The 18065-nt window shown below is 55.3% G+C and overlaps 1 protein-coding gene across 8 annotated transcripts in view; it reads left to right on the top strand.

The window, feature by feature from the left end:
• BIN1 (bridging integrator 1) overlaps positions 1 to 18065 on the top strand; it is a 50856-nt gene that overhangs the window by 24791 nt on the left and 8000 nt on the right. For 6 of the 8 annotated variants that reach the window (XM_039851241.1, XM_039851243.1, XM_039851244.1 and 3 more), the window contains exons 2-9: positions 5116 to 5196; positions 8643 to 8697; positions 8887 to 8981; positions 9196 to 9291; positions 10358 to 10465; positions 15135 to 15220; positions 15412 to 15487; positions 16836 to 16918. In XM_039851241.1, the coding sequence (XP_039707175.1) occupies positions 5116 to 5196; positions 8643 to 8697; positions 8887 to 8981; positions 9196 to 9291; positions 10358 to 10465; positions 15135 to 15220; positions 15412 to 15487; positions 16836 to 16918 (680 nt within the window). Of the gene's footprint in view, positions 1 to 5115; positions 5197 to 8642; positions 8698 to 8886; positions 8982 to 9195; positions 9292 to 10357; positions 10466 to 11326; positions 11420 to 15134; positions 15221 to 15411; positions 15488 to 16835; positions 16919 to 18065 lie in introns of all 8 variants that reach the window. The other 2 variants (XM_039851247.1, XM_039851248.1) reach the window with 1 other exon arrangement.

Genomic DNA, 18065 nt, shown 5'->3' with positions numbered 1-18065 from the left:
GAGTAGCTTGGGCAGGGTGAGGTCTCCCGGTGCCTGGCCTCCAGATTTGGAGCTTGGGAGCAGCGGACTATAAGACCTTAGGCTCTGTGTCCTGATTTATCTGTGCTCACCTGCCATCTGTCACATGGGGTTGAAGACACTTACCTGTGAGGAGGGAGTACTCGGTGTCTGTAAAATGCCATGGTTAGTGGCCAGTAACTGATAAACTGCTCTTAGTTCAAACAAGCCTGGCCCCAGTGGGCCTTTTGCCCCTGTGGGTTTGGTGGCCGTGCAGCACAGCTGTACAGAGGCACATATGCATGTTAGTAGGCTTGCCTGTCTCCTGGCTGTTTCCTGGCCAGGGAGAGGAGCAGAGAGGGCTGGGCAGGATGCCTGTAACAGCAGGGAGTGGGCCAGCTACAGACTCTGTCCGTGCTCTGGGCTGTGAGAAAGGCTACAGCCAAGACGCTGGGGGAGGGGCACCTCTGTCCTCCATAACATCCGGGTCAAAGGAAACCCCTGTTGAGCCCGGTCACCTAGAGTCACTCATTCGTGTCTGGTGAGCCTCCTGCCTTCCCTCAGGGCGTGGCTTCTGGCATGATTCACAGCCCAGGCTCAGAGAGGCCTAACTGGATGTTGTCAGAAGGAGATTTTTTTCTGCCACCAGCTCCTCTCTCTGACTTGCCCTGTTCTGCCCTGGATTGTTATTTCTGGGGCACTTCAGCTCCACTCCTATCTGGCTGAGCTGAGGATGTGGTGAGAGGAAACACGGTGGCACTGATAAGGCCTCCTGGACTCTTGGCACCTGGGCTGCTGAACTCGTTCCCATGCCCTCCTCCTGGCCTAACACCAAGTTGGCGGGGCCTGTGTGCTGGTGCTCTGTCCCATCATCAAAAAGCTTCCCTTTGTGTATTACAAAGGGACATGTGTGTGATAGGTACATGGTAAGTGTGACACAGGAGTGTCTGGGGCTTCCCTGCCACATAACCCTGAGAAGAGAGTGTGACTCCTGACTCTGCCATCAGGCCCTCCTGCTCACCTGACTTCTGCTTATCCTTCAAAACCTAGTTCAGCCATTCCGAATTCTCTGAGACCCTGTAGGTCAGGCCCCTCTAGACACCCGCAGTTCTCCTGCTGCCCTCGGTGATCTGTCTGCGAGCTTGGCACAGGGGGGCCTCCTAAGACATAGGAGCACCTATGTCCCCAAGGTCTATGGTCTTCGCCACAGCTTTCCTCTCAGCGAGTGGAGGGCTTTGTGTGTGTGTGTGTGTGTGTGTGTGTGTGTGTTTGTCCTAGGTGAAGGCACTAGTGGGGACTGGAGAAAGAAGCCTTGCGGCCTCCCCACGGGGATGGGGACAGATCCTGGCATGGCTGAGCAGCTTTTAGTGGGCAGGAAGGGTCTGTATTGTAGTCTGGGCACCCAGTGTGTTGGGAGTCCCAGTTATGGAAATAGGAAGCCGGTAGTGGTTGAAGCTGTGGGATTTTATTGGACTGTGTTATGTCCTGGACTCTGCCTTCGGGCAAGCAGTGCTCAGCCTTTTTTCCTTCCAGTAGCCACACTGGGAGCTCCTTGAAGACAGAGACTCAGGCTATGTGTTCTCTTTCCCTCACCTGTAAGATAGGGGATGATTTAAATGAGGGTTAAAGAAGGCCAAGGCCAGCATGCACTTCCTGGGCATTTTCCTGAGCCTTGGCCACACTGTGATCTCAGTATTACTTCCATGTCGGAGGTGGGGCACTGAGATGTGGAGAGGTTAAGCAGTTAGCCCGAGGTCACCCAGAGCTTCCTGGGCTGGTCCCCTCCACATCACTTTCTCAGGGCTGGGACCCACTGGAGCCAGCTTGGGTTACTCAAGACCAGACATCAGATTAATGTGAATTCCCATTCGAATCCTTATGCCAATGGCTGCCTCTCATGGCTAGCTTCCTGTGTGTTAGGCTGAATGCTTTCTGTGCATGACCCTCCCATTTTGCATAAGAGAAGACTGAGGCTGACAGATGGGATGTTTTGTTCAAGGTCATGATTCTGGCCTCAAAGCCCATGGCTCAGGTTAGCCAGTGGTCACCAGAAACATGTTATGTGTCTGCCCTGTGCCCAGCCCAATAGAGGAGCTGCGGACATAGGGCTGGACACTGTCCCTGACCTCAGGCTGTTCACGTGGCTGGGGCAGGGCCAGAGGCAGACACTTGGGCACCATTGCACAGCAGTGAGGAGAGTGGGTCCCTGGCCCTAAGTGGTACAGAGTGGCGTGGGAGAGAGAGAGGGCAAGGGCAGCTTTACAGAAGAGGTGTCGCCTGAGCAGGCTCTGAAGGAGGAAGGGGGCTTGCTGTATGCATGTGCATGCCCATGTGCACATGAGCAGCATGTGTGCATGTGACTTCTGACTAGCATCTTGGGATGCCGTCAGTCTGGACCCGGCACGAGGCTTGGTTGGTGTCAGTCCTGGCCCCCTGTTGTGTGAAGGCTGCTCTGAAGGCTTTTAGGGGCTCACCATTTCTTGAGTATGTGCTATAGGCCAGGTACAGAGATGTGTTTTACAGATATGAGCTTAAGGTGAGTGCTAACAGTCTCTTTATTTTCCAGATAAGGCATTTGAGGCAGAGAGACAGTAAAAGTTCTTCTTCTCAAGGGTCTTCTCACTGCCTCGCATTGTCTCACTGTCGCTGGTCTTTCTCAGGGCCCGAAGTTCTCCCTGGTGGCCATCTGGGTGGAGCACACAGCTGCGGCCGGCTGTGCGTGTCTGTGTGCATACTGGGAGACCTGATGGCAGGTGGAGATCTTTGCTGATTAAGTGTATCTCCTCAGGGAGAAGGAGAGGCAGGGGGTGGACAGGGCCACCTCCCTGGTCCTCCAGGCTTGAGGGCTGGCCAGGCCCTGATTCTGCTCCCTGGGGGCCTCTGGCTTACTCAGTGGTTCACTGACTTCTGCACATAGTTTTCTGCCTAGGGGACCATTTCTCTCCTTGGAGGTGGTGGGGCTGTGTGGTGGCCATCTGATAGGGGTGAGTAAACTACCCAAGCTTGGGCACCTCCACAGCTTCCCTGTTTCCACGGGACCAGCTGGATGTGGTTGCTGTGGGAGTGGGGGCCTGTGGGTGTAGTGGTTTGTTTTGCTTTCCTGCTGTCACCTTAGTGTCAGTGCTCGGTATCTAGCTGCACTTGCCCTATAGAATGTGTCCTGACTGTAGCACAGAGTTGTTGGTGGGCCACACGTCAGTGCCCACCCCCTGCCCGTCCTGCCACTCACAATCCCCTTCACCATCCTCTGTGACCGTTGCCTGCCTTGAGTGACTCAAAATTCCCTGGTAGTGTTCCTCATCTTGCCTTTACTGCACACTCTTCCCCTGTCTGAGCAGCTGCTTCCCCCAGGAAGTCCTCCTTGATGGGATCTCCACTTGGGCTCCCACAGCCTCCCTCTCTCCTGGGGCTAGGCCCACATCTGGTTGATCTCTCTTGCCCCGGCAAAGATGCCTGGGACTGGGCACAGAGCAGGTACTTGGTGAGAGATGGCCAAAAGCACTACATGAGACGGGGGAGGATCTGAGAGTTGATTGGTCTGCTGTGGTATCCTGGGCCAGCTGGAGAAGGAGCAGCAGGACAGTGCAGGCCCTCTTGGGCCAGTCAGGGGTAGGAAGGGTCCAGAATCTACTCTGGAACTGGGTGCCCTTGGTCTAGGACCTGAGCCTGGGTCCTGGGCAGGTAGAGCTGGCATTCCAGACTGTGCCACCCACTTCAAGGTCTTCAAAGGGAGAACATAGCTGAGGAGAGTGATGGTGGTGACCTGCTGGCCTCAGATAGCTGCTAGACTGGCTGCCCTGGTCCCGTGGGGCCCAGCCCCATTGGGTACTCATCCTTGCACTGTCCCAGCTTTTTTTCCTCCATCTGCCACCCCTACCGCCACTTGTTTGCTTCTCATTCTCGTTGGGTTTTGGCCACTGCTTCTGCTGAACATCCATGTTATCCTTTCCACTGCCTAGTGCAGCCTGCGGTCTCTGTCTCCATCTTGATCTCCACTTCCCCCTCTCCCTGCAAACCCCACCCCCATCTCAGCCTCGATGTCCCCTTTCTGCACTCCCATCTCTCTTCTTTCTTTTTCTGTGCTCTCCCCAAAGTTGCCTCACCCCTCCTTGCCTGTTTATTTTGTGCCTCTTTACTCCCTTCCTCTCCTCCTCCTCTCTCTCTCATCATAGAGAACTCGGGGACTGGAGGGGAACCTGGGAGAACCCAGCGGGCCAGCTCTTCTTGTCAGGGCTTGCTCTCAGGCTCCTCTCCTGACCTTGGGTTTCTCTTTCTCTCTGTGTTTACCCACCCATCACTCCACCTCTGCCCTCCACCTCCTTTTTGCCACACAGCTGAGAAGGGACTTACCAGCAGGGAGAGTCTGCTTCTGAGATTTCCAGTTGGGAGTAGATCCTTGAGTGTGGCCTTGAGGCCCTATATGTCCATGCATGTGTTCCTGTGGGCTCTGGGGCTGGGCCTAGCATGACCTGCTGGGCTGTGGAGAAGGGAAGCAGGGTGGCTAGAGTGGGTTGCATCTGAAAATCTAGTCAGGTTGGGAGCTGACTCCTAGCAACACAAAGAGCCCGACCCCTGGCCACCCCTCACTGCCCTCCTTGTCTTGGGTGGTTGGTTACCTCTCAGCTCAGGGGCTGCTCTGCTCCTCCCTCTGGAATTCATGAGCTTTGTGCCCAGGATATGGAGTTTTGTGGGGAGGGGGACCACCCCTACTTGGTCTCTCTTGTGTTCGGCTCACTCTTCAGCTGCTAGGGTGGGAGTCGAGCACCCAAGGGTGCAGTGTGAGATCATCCTGATTCCTCATGCTGTCTTTGAAGCCCTTGTCCTCCTGGTTTTGGTCACTACAGTCAGCCTGTCCTAAGCTCCTCCTCTTGGCTGATGGGCAAGCTCTAGAGGGAGGGTAGGGAGGCCTCGAGACTTGATGGACTCAGTGCTGCCCTTGGGTATAATCGCTGCTGTGAGACCAGATGGTCCCAGCATCCTGGGCTGATGATTTTGGCTGTGGGCCTCCCAGACCCTGGCCAGGGTGGGGTAGCCTCTGTTATTGGTATCTGGGATCTCTTATTTTGGCCAGTGTCTTTCTCAAGGTAACACTCTCCCCATCTCCCTCTGCCCCTACAGGTCCTTCAGAAACTGGGGAAGGCAGACGAGACAAAAGATGAGCAGTTTGAACAGTGTGTCCAGAATTTCAACAAGCAGCTGGTGAGTGCGGGTGGCCCTTGGCCTTAGGGAGGTCTTGAAAGCAAAACTGTGGCTGCTGGGTGGAAAATGTCAAAGGCTGAATTTGTGGAGCAGGGGAGCTTGGAGAAGGGGGTCAGTGAGGGCTGGCAAGGTCACGGAACACTTCTTAGGCGAGGGGGCACTGGCACTGAGCATGGGCCGTGGGAGATAGGAGGGAGCAGGGGCATACCTTTGAGGTGACCATATCTGTCTTTGGGAGCTTAGCTTAGAGCCTCTCAGGGCAGGGATAGGAGCCCTGTGTCTGTTTGTCCCGCAGACCAGTGATAGGAGTTGTTTCAAAGGTTAGGTAGGTGCCATGAAGGAGACAACTACTGCCTCTGTGGCTCTGGGTGAGCCCCTGCTCCTTTGGCCTCATTTTTCTCACCTGTGAAATGGAGGCTCGAACAAGAAACCTGAAGTCTCTGCTTCTGATCCTGTCTCCAGCAAGCCCTAGGGGCATGTCCCCATTCGGCTGGCTTTCTCAGTTGTGGGATGCTGCTCTGAAAGTCATTTAGGGATCGTCATTACTAGAGTATCTACCATGGATGAGGTACTGCTTGCTCTGTGTTTTACAGACATGAGTTTTGCATCCTTGGGGCAACACTTGAGGCTCAAAGAGATTAAGCAACTCTTCCGAGACCACATACCTTATATGAGGGCTTGGGGGTTTAAATCCAGATCTGTCAACTCCCAGGTTCCCACTCTGGAGCTAAGTCCCAGTCCTGAGGGCTAGGGAGAAATGTTAGGGTAGCTCCTGAGCTGTAGCTTGAGGAAGGGGACCTAATGAGACTGCCCTAGAGCATGCTGGGCTATTTGGCAGAAGGTGAAGAAAATGCAGGTCTAGGGGCTAAGGTTCCTGCTGGCCTGGCCCCAGAGCTGTGACCAGAGTGTCGTTTTCCTTATTCGTTCCTCAGAGTCAACCCCTTTGGGCCCCTGGCTCTGGGCAAGGAGTTACTCACTGATCCTTGGGCAGAGGGGCCAGGCAATGAAGCGAGGGCTAAAGATAGCCAATGCTGGTGGCTGTCTGGTGGCTCCCTAGTTGTAGACATGGAGTGGTCACTTAAGCTGGGACCCTATCCACTCTCAGGTTGGGTGGGGTGGCCGGCTTTTCAGGGGCCAAGAGTGGTTGCAGGAGGGGGTGAATCTGAGGTCTCATTCAAGGCTTGGGATAACCTTTCCTTGGGGGTTAAGGTGGCCAGGCGCTTCCGGATTTGATTGGTGCGTGTGGGGTGACTGGGCCCTGGGGTGACTATTCTGGAGGGGGGAATACAGGGAGCTGAAGTGGCTTGGCCTTGCCAACCTACAAGGCTGGCAGGACCATGGGGAATGTGAGGCGAAGATCAAGCTTCACATTCCCCATGGTCCTGCCAGCCTTGAAGCCAGGAAGCTGAGCACCCTCTTGTTCTTTATCTGTGAACACCAGGCAATGAAGTGGCCCCAGTGCCAGTCAGGCTGGGTTGGCAGGGAATGTGGTCTTTAAGGAGGCAAATTCCTACTCCTTTTAGTAGAGATGGGCCCTAGGAGAGGGCATAGTCGCCTGCTCTCACAGCCCCTTCTGGACCCACTCAAACTGGCAGTCATAGCAACCCGGCCCTCCTGTCTGTGCACTGAGAAATCCTGGAGGGGCTTCTTGTTCCCCCTCCCCCTGTGTACTGTACACCTAGCTCAGGCCCTCCTAGAAGCCCCCCAGGTCCTCCGAATGGGCCAAGCTCTTTTTCCTAGGGGTCACCTGCAGCATGTACTCCAGGACTCATCATGGCTGTTTGTTTATCTGTCACTGAGGTGGGGCAAGTCTTATTCCTTTTTGTCCCCAGGGCCCACTCGGGGCTCTGCTCCAAGTGGGCATTGCTACTGATTGAAGATTCTCTGATATTGACTGCAGAGGGGCAAGTGTCAGCTGGAGGCAGAGGGGATCCATGCAAGAGGGGCACCCCTGCACCTTAGATCCATTGGGAAGATGGAGGCTCCATCTTCAGGCAATTGGTGGAAGTTGATGTTAGGCATGGTGGGGATCACCCTTTGGAGGGAGGTACAGTGAAGATGTGGAGATGCTGGCTGAGCTGCCTCCACAGAGCTGCAACCACAGGTGCTGGTCCTGGGCTGTGGTGCCCTTGCAGTCCCCCTAGTCTGGAGCCCCGAGAGTAGGTCCAGAACTTTATCCTCCCCCTAGCTTCTCTGCAAGGAGTATGTTAGAGCCCCAGGAAGCTCTGGAGAGCTGTTTGTCAAACGCCTGTTTGGGGGGCCGAGGGAGCCAAGTGGAAGTAAGCACACACATTCTGTGCTGGCTGGCCTGGGCACTGCCCTGAAGGAGGCTGCTGGATTGGGGAGGGCTGTGTCTGACTTTGGGGATTGACTGAAGCCGGCTTAGGGGCCCAGCTGCACTTGGCACGTGGGTGGCAGGCCCCTTGCACATCTGTGTCCTGTGTGCCTGCTCACAGTGTGGCCTTGTTTGGGAGGCACAAGGGGCCCTGGTACAGCCTGACGCCCAGGCAGGCGCAGCACCTCACCCCATGGGTGACCACTTCCTCAGGGTGCAGAGCAGATAGGCACTGGTGGATGGTGGGGAGAGGAGCAAGATGAGGGAGGCTCGGCAGATAGGAAAGCTGGTTTTAGCAGCAGGACGTCCTCCCCAGTGCGTCAGGTCCAGCGTGATGCTGGCTTTAGTACCTGGCCCGTCTTCCCCATCAACCTTTCCTCTTACATCTTCTATGCTCCCTCTCAGCTGGACCAGTGTCCTGAGAGTCCTAGACATGGCCCTCACATGCTCTGCACACGGTTTGGCTATCCCCTTTCAGAGGTCCCCGCTCCCCGTCCTTTGTCCTGGCATGGTGTGGCAGGAGCCTGTTGGGCTTGGGCACCACCTGAGCTTTTGGAACAAGGGGCTGGAGGGTTACTCCACTCTGCCCCTGTCCCCGGCCTGTGTTTCTGTGTTCTTTGGTCACCCTGTCCACAGTTGTCTGAGAGCAGGCCTGCTGCCCGCCGGACCCATTATATACATGTTTTGTGTTGTGTGTGTGTCATTCAGCAGAGCCCGCAGTGTCTTGTCCAGGGCGGAGGGGTCTATCTTCCTGACTTTCTTATGAGGCTGAGGATAGTACCTGGAAGAGACAGGTGCTGACAGACTCAGGATGAATGTCCTGTTGGGCACAGGGCTCCTGCTGCAGAGACAGAGCTGAGAACACAGTGGATGCTCAGTGGGTGCTGGTGTCCAGAGAGGCAACAGCTGCTGTGCTGTGAATCGAGCTGGATTCTGGGTCCTGGCCCAGGGGTGTTTACACAGCTCTCTTCTTCAGTCCTCCCAATGCCCTGATGAGGAAAGCTGGTCCACGGAGAGCCTTCGTTTGTCCACGAGGGAGTGCAGGAAGGAGAAGGTGAGGTATGGGCTTTACTCTCAGGATCTCACCTTGTTCTCATCTTTCTCTTTGCAGAACGAGGGCACCCGGCTGCAGAAAGATCTCCGGACCTACCTGGCCTCTGTCAAAGGTAAAGGGCAGACCTGTCCTTCATGGGACACAGGGAGTGGCCTCCCCACATCGCGCTGGGAGGGGAGGCAGGGTCTGTGGGGTAAGGGCAAGGGCTATTGTGGAAGCCCATGTACCTCTTGGGCTTTTGGGGGATGCCCTGTCCTGGGCCCCATGGCCCTGGCTGAAGCATGGCCTTTCTGCCCCACAGCCATGCATGAGGCCTCCAAGAAGCTGAACGAGTGTCTGCAGGAGGTGTATGAGCCCGACTGGCCTGGCAGGGACGAAGCAAACAAGATCGCTGAGGTGAGCTAGGCAGGGGGCTCGGCCCTCCCACAGGACCCTGCTGGCCTCCGCCGCCAGCCCATTTTACAGATGAAGAAATTGAGGTTCTGAGAAGCCACCGAGCCAGGAAGCGATGGGGCGAGAGCTGACCCCCAGGTCCCTGGGAGGCGAGGTGGGTGCTGGGGTGGCCGGTGGCCCTGGTGATACAGTCATGTGCTCTTGCCTCTTCCTTCAGAACAATGACCTGCTTTGGATGGATTACCACCAGAAGCTGGTGGACCAGGCCCTGCTGACCATGGACACGTACCTGGGCCAGTTCCCTGACATCAAGGTGAGAGGCTGCCTGTCGAGCTGGCAGCATGTGTTGGGGAGCTGGAGAGAGACAGAAGGATCGGGACTGGGGCAGTCCAGGGCTGGCTCAGGCACTGTGGTGACTGCACTGAAGCCAGGCATCCCCTTTGCTGGGCACTTCATCTCTCCAGGGCTGCTTCTGCTGAGGCCAGCCCGCCAACCCCCAGACCTGGGCCTTTCTGAGCTGGGAGCTTCCGGCTGTGGGAAGTGACCCCATGGTGCACGTACGTGTGTGTGTGCCCTTGTCACTCTAGAGTCTGTAGGACTGAATAAGATGTATTAGGGGGATGTCCAGCTTGGGGGTTTGTGCCCAAAGGTGCCTTGTGATAGACTGTATGTGCTTGGAAGGGAATGTATGCATAGTTGTGTGTTGCCCCTTATCTGGTTGTATTTGTGTGATCGTATATGTTCAAAAAGCCAGCTGCCTCTGCTGGTCTGGGGATGTGCTGCAAGTTGTCAGTGTGCCAGGGTCTCCGCCAAGGCCTGGGTGCTTCAGCTATGGATGAAGAGGGGTCTGGAGTTCAGGTGGTGACCTGGACATGGACCACTGGGAGTCATGTTCCATGCTAGCCCTCTTGGCCACCCAGTGTAGATGCCTCAGGCTCCCAAAAGTGCCTTGTGGGGAGTGTGGAAGGAAGGCTGATGGTGCTGGCCCTGGAGAAGAGAAGGCTGAAGCCCAGGAGGCATCTTCAAGGATCTGAGGGCTGGGCCAGGGAAGAAGCTCAGTCAACATGGTACTGGCCAGTGGGTACTGACTAATAGGTTAATATTGCAAGGAAATGGTTTGATCTTTGTATAAGAAAGGACCTCAGAGGGCACAAATTGCTTTGAAGGCGTGAGCTCTTTGCCACCAGAAATGTTCGAGCAGCCTTGTCTCAAGCATGTGTGAGATGCGGTTGTTGAGCCTGGGGTCTACTGCTTAGGCCCTCTGGCTCCATCCAGGTCCCATGTCCATGACCCAGTTTCTCTGGGCCCACCTGGGTCAGCATAGCAGCAAGCCTTGTGCCAGACCCTGTTCAGCTACTCCCTCCTCTGTCTGTCCCTAGTCACGCATTGCCAAGCGAGGGCGGAAGCTGGTAGACTATGACAGTGCCCGGCACCATTACGAGTCCCTCCAAACAGCCAAAAAGAAGGATGAAGCCAAAATTGCCAAGGTAAGGGCTGGAGAGGGGCCAGGGCAGAGTGTTCAGAGAGACAAAGCAGGGAGAGTGTGGGTGCCCCGCTATGGGGAGCCTTCCTCTTGCACTGCGCTCATCTGCCCCTTTGCACCCTGGCTCTCACACTCCCCTGGGGGATGGGAATCCTTGACCCTGACCCCGTTATGGATCGGTTTCCACCTGTGACTAGTACCAGGTCCCAGGGCTGGGGTGGAGATGGGGCTGGGCCCTGGGTGGGTGAGTAAAAGGTCCTCGTGGTCCCCTGGGTGAGGGACCACCTACAGCCCTTCTATGGTGCCTGCCCTGACTCCTGGCCCTTCCACTCACTCTGAGGCCACCTCCCAGAATGAGAAAAGGCTTGAGTTTCACTGGCAAGGCCCCACCTGGCCTGCTGTTCTCTGAGTGGAATTCCATCACAGGATCATATGTGACCCTGTCTCCATTGGAAGAAGCCGGATGGTGAGGGTGGAATTGGGTGTGAGGGGGTGGGGGTGCACAGGATTTGGGTTGGCCACACTCCACACTCTCCACATGGCCCCAAGGGCGAATCCTCCTATGCTTGCCCTGCCCCGCCCCCACCCCCTGGGGAGGACCGTGCTTGCTGAGCCCCTCTGCCCCTGCTAATAGTTCTCACATTTTGCTTTGCAGCTGGAGTTCACCCTCTTTTGTGCTCCACTAGGGGCTTTCCTTAATTTTCTCAGCCTGCTGTGGGGGGCTGGCACCCTGGAGAGGCTGCCAGCTTGTCTGCCACCGCGTTCGGGACGTTTGGACTTGGTGTTTAATATCTGTGTCTCTGTTTCTCTCCCGTCTCCCTCCTGTTTCTCCACTCTCCTTTGCCTTACCCTCCCTTCCCCCCAGCCTGTCTCGCTGCTTGAGAAAGCCGCCCCCCAGTGGTGCCAAGGCAAACTGCAAGCTCATCTCGTAGCTCAAACTAACCTGCTCCGAAATCAGGTGACACTGGCTTCTAACCTTGCACGTGCTGGCGCCTTCTGGTCTGCTGTCCTGTCCTTGGTGCTGGGCGTCTGTCTGCCCAACTGCCCTGCACTGCCCTCGGTGGGGAGGGCTTGGCCCTTTTCCTGGATTGGGAGGCAGGGTTGGTTTCAAATGCCTCTGCTGGGAGAGCTCTTGCTTCAGCTGCGACCTGCAGTGATGTGGGAAGGAATAGAGGCTGCAGGCTCTGGTTGACTGGGCCCAGGTCTGTTGCTCAGCACCCAGGTCCCTGGTAGTGCTGAGACTCTCTGAAATCCTATCCTCCAGGAGCCCAGGAAAGCCTTGGAGCCATCCGTCCTCTGTGAGGGCTCCTACAGGGAGGGACATGATGTCACTAGGGCTTCTGTCTGGACATGTATTGTTCTTCAAGCCTGCCTCATAAGAACTGTGAGGTGATCTTGAATTTACTGAGTAGACAAAGCTACAGAGAGGCAGTCTTACTGAGCCTCTTACTGGCTGAGTTGGGGCTCACCTGATTCAAGGCCTGGGCCATTCTTTTAGCTCCCTGGCCTGGGGCTCCATGTGGGTGGTCCTGCCACAGTTGGCCAGACTCATGGGAACCCTTGGGACCCCTCATGGGCCCCTATAATGCCTCTGGAGGAGATACCAGAGTGCTTTTCAGTATGGCTGGGATGCTGAGACCTGGGATTGGCTCTTTGGGATTTTCACAGAGGACAGTCTGCACCATAGTGGTCCTGGAGGAGGCTATTGGTACAAAATTCCTGAATGATACTACTACCCTGGCAGTACTCTTCTCAGTCTCCTGCTCTCGGAATGGACCCAGTGTGGCCAGGGGCCACTGGGTGTAGTGCCCTGGGAGAGGTGGCCTTGTGGTTTTCTCTCCAGTAAAACTGACGTGACTTCAGCACTCCTTTTATAGTCCTGGGCTGGGGGCAAGCAATAAGCCTGACCTGGGAGGTTGGGTTTCTCTTTGGGAAGCTGCCCCATTTTTTCTGGCCACTCTCTGATTTCTTCATTTTCAACCTGCATGTATTGAATATTGTGATGTGGAGACCTCTGGGCTCAGCATAGGCTCATAGTTTAATTTTTTACCTGACCTACCTGATTTCTTTTAGGGCAAAGCTGTGGGCTGATTTTGGAGGGCAGAGTGACCCCAAATCTCCAGAGTCTTGGGGAAATGGTTAAGGGAGTCTTTGATAGGCCAGGGTCTCCTCTGCCACAGGAGGTGCGGGAAGAGTGAGGGGCTGGATTGGGCCTTTTCTGCCTATAAAATTCAAGACTTCTAGCTGGAGGGAGAATGGAGCCACTGTCCCAGAGCCAGGGTTTCTACATAATTTTTCTGAAATGGGTTCGGCAGGAGGCCAGGTGACCATTTTTGTTGTGTGGGAGAAGCCCCTGAGAGTGTGGGGCCAGGGTGAGGCACGTGGCTGCATTTGGGCTCCTGGAATGGGTATGTTTGGGGATCCTGTTGGGAGGGCTCCACACCCCGACCCTTGGGGGGAGCAGCAGGGGAGGCCAGAGCATGTGATCCCATCTTTGGATGCTGGACTATAGATATTTCGCCTTTCAGCCAAATTGGCTTTCCCATTTGGATCCAGTGTTTATTTGAGCATATCCTTCTTCTGCCTCCACCCTGCCTCGTGCCTGGCTGGAAGCGAGGGAGGCTCGAGGCTTCCTGTGGGCAACTGGCTGGCTGTGAGCTGGGCACTTAGGGCCCACGGCTGCCCTCCTGGCTGACTTGACTTTGGGGAGACTGTGATCTCTTGAGCTGACCAGCTCCAGGTGTCCCTTAGGCTAATTTTGAGCTCTTCACACTTACCATAGTCTCCAAAAACCTGCCTGCAGGACCCCGGTGCCCTACTGCATGGTGAGTGGGCCGATTTTGGGTCTGCCGCCCATGTCCGTCTGTCAGCATGTAGTAGAGCTACCAGGACTACAAGTCCTTTCCCACAGTGGGTGGCCCTGCCGCCCTTCCTGCCACCCCAGTGCTTCTGAAGGGTCCAGGATATGAGAATACAATCCAAAGGGAATAAAAGACTCAGGTCCTGACCTTTGGGAGCTCTAAAATAGAGCCACCCTTTTCTTTGCATTATTGCTGGGACGTGGGAAAAAGGCCTGGCACACAGCGACGAGATGCTGTGCCACTGTCACGATTGTTTATTGAGGAGTTAGGAGCAGCGTTGTGAGGCTGAATATTTGTGCAGAGGTGGTCTCTGCAGGCACAGGGCTGGGGTGGTCAAGGTGGGCTCCTGGGGAACATGGGACTTGGGTGAGACTCTTGGTAGTAGATGGGAGGTGTGCATGACAGTGAGAGGTGCTCATGGCCAGATGTGGAAGTCACTCATCTTGTGCTCACAAACCGTCATCAGTAGCCTCCAGTCAGGCATAGGGGTGCCCTGAGGTGTAAGGCAGGCATGGCCTAGCCAATAGCCTGGAGGGCCCAGCAGTTATGATCCATTCTGGAGCAGCTGAAGCACGCATGCTTAGAGAGTGATTTCTTTTTCCCCCTTGTTCTACCTTTAATTTTTAAATTAGATCTTTAGAAGTTAGATAAAGAGCTCAAGCTCACCCTAGCAAGTTCCAACAACCTGAAGGTAATTGGAGTCAGAAGAGGTGGTAGCCTCTCTTTCCTCTGCCTCCACCCCAAAGTCACCAGGCTCAGCTCTGGAGATAGGGCTTGTCCTGCCTGGTGCCTGAAGCTGATGGAACAGCTTGGTGGGCTTGGGGAAATCTCGTGCTTTCTGGCAATTTGGCGTTCAGGTCAATTGGCTGCCTTTGCCAGAAGGCCTGAGGATTTGAGGCTGCTGGCGGCAAGTTTTCTCGTGGGTGGGGCCTGCCACGTTCCCGGGCTGTGACTCAGACCCCGAATCCGAGTCACTCTTTCCAGCAGCGCCCTCCAGAATGAGCCAGCAGAGCCCCTTCTGGGGTCTTGTGACTCATCCCCACCCTCTTCTGGCTCTCTGCCTTCAGAGCAGGCCACCTGCTGCTCTATTTCCCTATACGCTGGCTCTTTGATGGGGACTTGGTGCCACCACCTGGTGGATGTAGCAGATGCAGGGAGCAGGTCTTGCCCAGGAGAAGGTGAAGGCCTTGGAAATGGACTCAGGCACCCTGCTGAGCTGCCCAGCTCCCTCCCACCCTGGCCCTGCCCTCCACCTGACTGGACAGGTGACGGAAGCAGGGGGAGGGTAGAAAGACTCTCCTGGGGAAGTGAATACAGGCTGTTGGCTGAGACTGAGTAGGAGGCAACCTTGAGAAAGGGGGAAAGGAATACTCAGGAGGGGACACTAAGGCCTGGGAATTGGGCAGCGGGCTGACACCTAGCCTGAGAGAGGTTCGTGTGTAAGGGGACAGGGTCCTTCCTCACTTGGCTGGGTCTGGGTCTGCCTCTTCCCCCTTTCCGTGCCCCAGCACCCCAGGCCCTGTGTCTTGTACCTTCTTATTGTGCTCCACTGATCCCATCTGCACAAGAGAGAGGGGTCCTCCTTTTTGCCAGGGATGCTCTGCCCTTCTCTTCCTGGAGCAGTCCCTGAGGTCCTGGCTACAGTGCTGTGAGGGGCTGCAAGCGGAGGTCCGCCACGACGTCCACATCGAGTTCCACCTCTATCTTGCCCAGAGTGCACTGGGGGGTACAGGTCATGGGGGCGGGCCTGGCCTGGCCTGGGCTGGCTAGGACACAGGCTCAGCAGAAAGAATGACAAGCCCTGCCCCTCAGGCCGAGGAGGAGCTCATCAAAGCCCAGAAGGTGTTTGAGGAGATGAATGTGGATCTGCAGGAGGAGCTGCCTTCCTTGTGGAACAGGTGAGGCCAGGAGGTGGGAGAAGAGCCTTGGCCTCCTTCAAGCTGCACAGCTGTGTCATGTGTGTCTGCCTGGGGTGCCCTGTGTCCTCTCAGGGTTGTGTCTCATGTGGGTCGAGGCATATCGGCGTGTATGTGGCTCTCTTGGGTTGCCCTGACCTGTGTGTTCATTTCTCCTTCCTTGCCTCCTGTAGCCGTGTAGGTTTCTATGTCAACACGTTTCAGAGCATTGCGGGCTTGGAAGAAAACTTCCACAAGGAGATGAGTAAGGTAGGTTCTGGTGACTCTGTGGGCTTTAGAGTCACTCTGCCCAAGGCCAGGGTCGGAGGCACGGAAGGGGTGGCCTGAGCTCCCTTTTCTCTGTTGAGGTTCTGCACACACTAGTGATCACAGAGTCTCCTCTGGCCCTGGAGAGGAGCTGCCTAGACCCAGCTCACAAAGAGCTCCCCATCCAGAGTGTTCTACCCAGTGGAAGCTGCCGGGTGTGCCGGGTGCGCTGGGGAGGCCGTCAGTGGCGCTTGAAAGTCCAGCCCCACCTCCTTCCTTCTTCCAGTCCTACTCTTCTTGCCTGGACAGAGCCACCTCTTCTCAAACTATAAATGTGTTCTCAGGCAACTTCGGCCCAGAAAACGGTGGTGGCTTCTCAATTTGTAGGCAAATGATAAATGCATTGCTAGTGTTTTGTCAGTTTTTAATGTTCTTTCATGTGTGTTAAGACACTGAAACAGGTCTGCTTTATTTGCCAGAATCTGGTGTAAGAAGGGATGTGATTAGCTTAAATTCCTATGTTGTGTTATTTTCATCTTCATCTAGCTGGCAGTTAAACTGCAAAGCTGAGTTGGAGAAACCTAGTAGTGGCGGCTTCCTCCTTTGGTTCAGTGGGGTTGCCTGACTCTACCCCGTGGGCTAAGAGGAATGAGATGATGGTGGTGGATGCCAGGCTGAGGGCAGGGGGAGGAAAGGCAAGCCTGGGACCTCCACCACCCTGGGACCTCCACCACCCTGATTTCCTGCTTTTTGGGGTGTCCCTTTCCTTCTTTCTTTTCCTTCTTCCCTTTAGACATTTGAGATAACTTATAAAATTTTTAAAAACAGAGAGAGGTGACTTGGGGAAGAAAACATTTATGTAAGGCAGGAGGGAAATTCCTCTCTGGGCATCTTAGTGGCGAAAAGAGAGAAATATTCTCAGTAATGAGAATCACTATGTGCATGGGATAAACCTCTTCTCTTGCCTGTGCTTTTGGTGAACTCTCTGGCAGTTGTAGTGTGGCCTGAAAACATCTTAGCAAAATGACCTTAACAATTAGAATCAACGGTTAGTTTGCAAAAACAGTTAAAAAAAAATTTAAGAACAGTACAAGCTCTATGTATCATCTTAGGAAATCCTACAAGTAGAAAGAAGAGAAAAAATGGTCCCCAGAAACATTAAATGAGCACTGCAGCTCACTTCCTCCGTTTTTCCCACTGATGGGGAAAGAAAGAAGAACTTGTTTTCGGTAGGAGGCAGGGATGCAGGGAAGGGGTTAGAGTAGGGGGAGAAGCAGTGATGTTATTGGGGAGAGTGAGGTTGTTTGGTGGCCCTAGAGGCCCTCCTACCTGCTTGCTGTCCCACCTGCAGCTCAATCAGAACCTCAACGACGTGCTGGTCAGCCTGGAGAAGCAGCATGGGAGCAACACCTTCACGGTCAAGGCCCAGCCCAGGTGTGTGATGCTCGCCACTCTTCGGGCTGAGGGTGGGTGTGGGGAGGTGTGAACAAAGGGCCGACTCCTGTTGCTCCCTGACTCATGCAAAGCTAGGACAATGCTTGTTTTTGTGGCCCCAGAGTTTGGCCTTCTTGTCTTGGCCTCCCTGTGCAGGTAAGGGCACCCCCATTCCCCCTGTGTGTCCCTGAAGCCTGCACATTACCTGAGCCTGGACTCCCTTCCTTATCTGTGAGGCAGGAGCAGCCAGGGCACCTGCACAGCTTTGGGAGGAGGGTGGGGAACTAAGTGATTCACAGGCACAGAGCCTTTGGAAAATGAATGGTCCTCTTAGAGCAGGGGGTGGTGCCACCTTTTCCCTGTCCTGCTCCCGGGAAGCCTAAGTCCCAGGATGGTGGCATTCTGCACACCCGAAAAGGTGTCCATGTTCCTGCCCTCAGCTCAGCCCTGGTCGCCTTTTGCCTCACCTCCCAGGAGATTCCTGTTTCCTTAGGGGAAAACGCGAAGGAGGAGGGGATGGGTCTTGCTCTCTGGCTATGGCTCATGGGAAACAAGCAAGTCTGAGATTCTCCTTCCTTTCTGGCCATCTCAGCACAGTGTGGGGACCACAGGGAACCTTGCTTTCCGTCTATGAAATGGGGTGATTGTATATGCTTTTTGGGGTGAGGGAGGTATTACTTAGGACTAAGAAGATATTCAGTGATTATTTTTGCCCCTTTTCTCTCCTGAAAATAAAATACATGTGATGCAGAGGGTCCCACAGGGTGCCTGGGGATGAGGAGCAAGCTGGGTGGGGAGGGCGGTGGGGGTGGGGAGAGTAAAGGCCCAGGGGCAGTTTCCCAGATCACTGCAGGAAGGATTGGCCTCCCTTGAGCTGCTCTGCCTGGTCTGGAAGGTCGGGAGCACCCAGGTTGGGTGAGGAGGGGCAAGTGGTGGCCATCCTGGGTAGTGCAGGCTGCTTAGACTGACATTCTGTAGGAAAGGGGCTGATCTGAGGGGGAAGGGAGGGGCGTGGAGGCTTGTGAGCCTCCTTCATTAGGTATCCTGGTTGCCTCCTCTCCTAGGGTCCCATACTGGCCAGCTGACCCCACTCTTTCCTGGCATTCTGGGCCCCTGGTGCTGCTATGGGCTGGACCATGGGCATTGC

Source organism: Pteropus medius, unplaced genomic scaffold, assembly GCF_902729225.1.
Source record: "Pteropus medius unplaced genomic scaffold, Ma_sr-lr_union100, whole genome shotgun sequence".
In the NCBI taxonomy this organism is placed as follows: domain Eukaryota; kingdom Metazoa; phylum Chordata; class Mammalia; order Chiroptera; family Pteropodidae; genus Pteropus; species Pteropus medius.
Note: the sequence above shows the minus strand (reverse complement) of the source record. Positions and strands in the feature narration are given on the sequence as shown.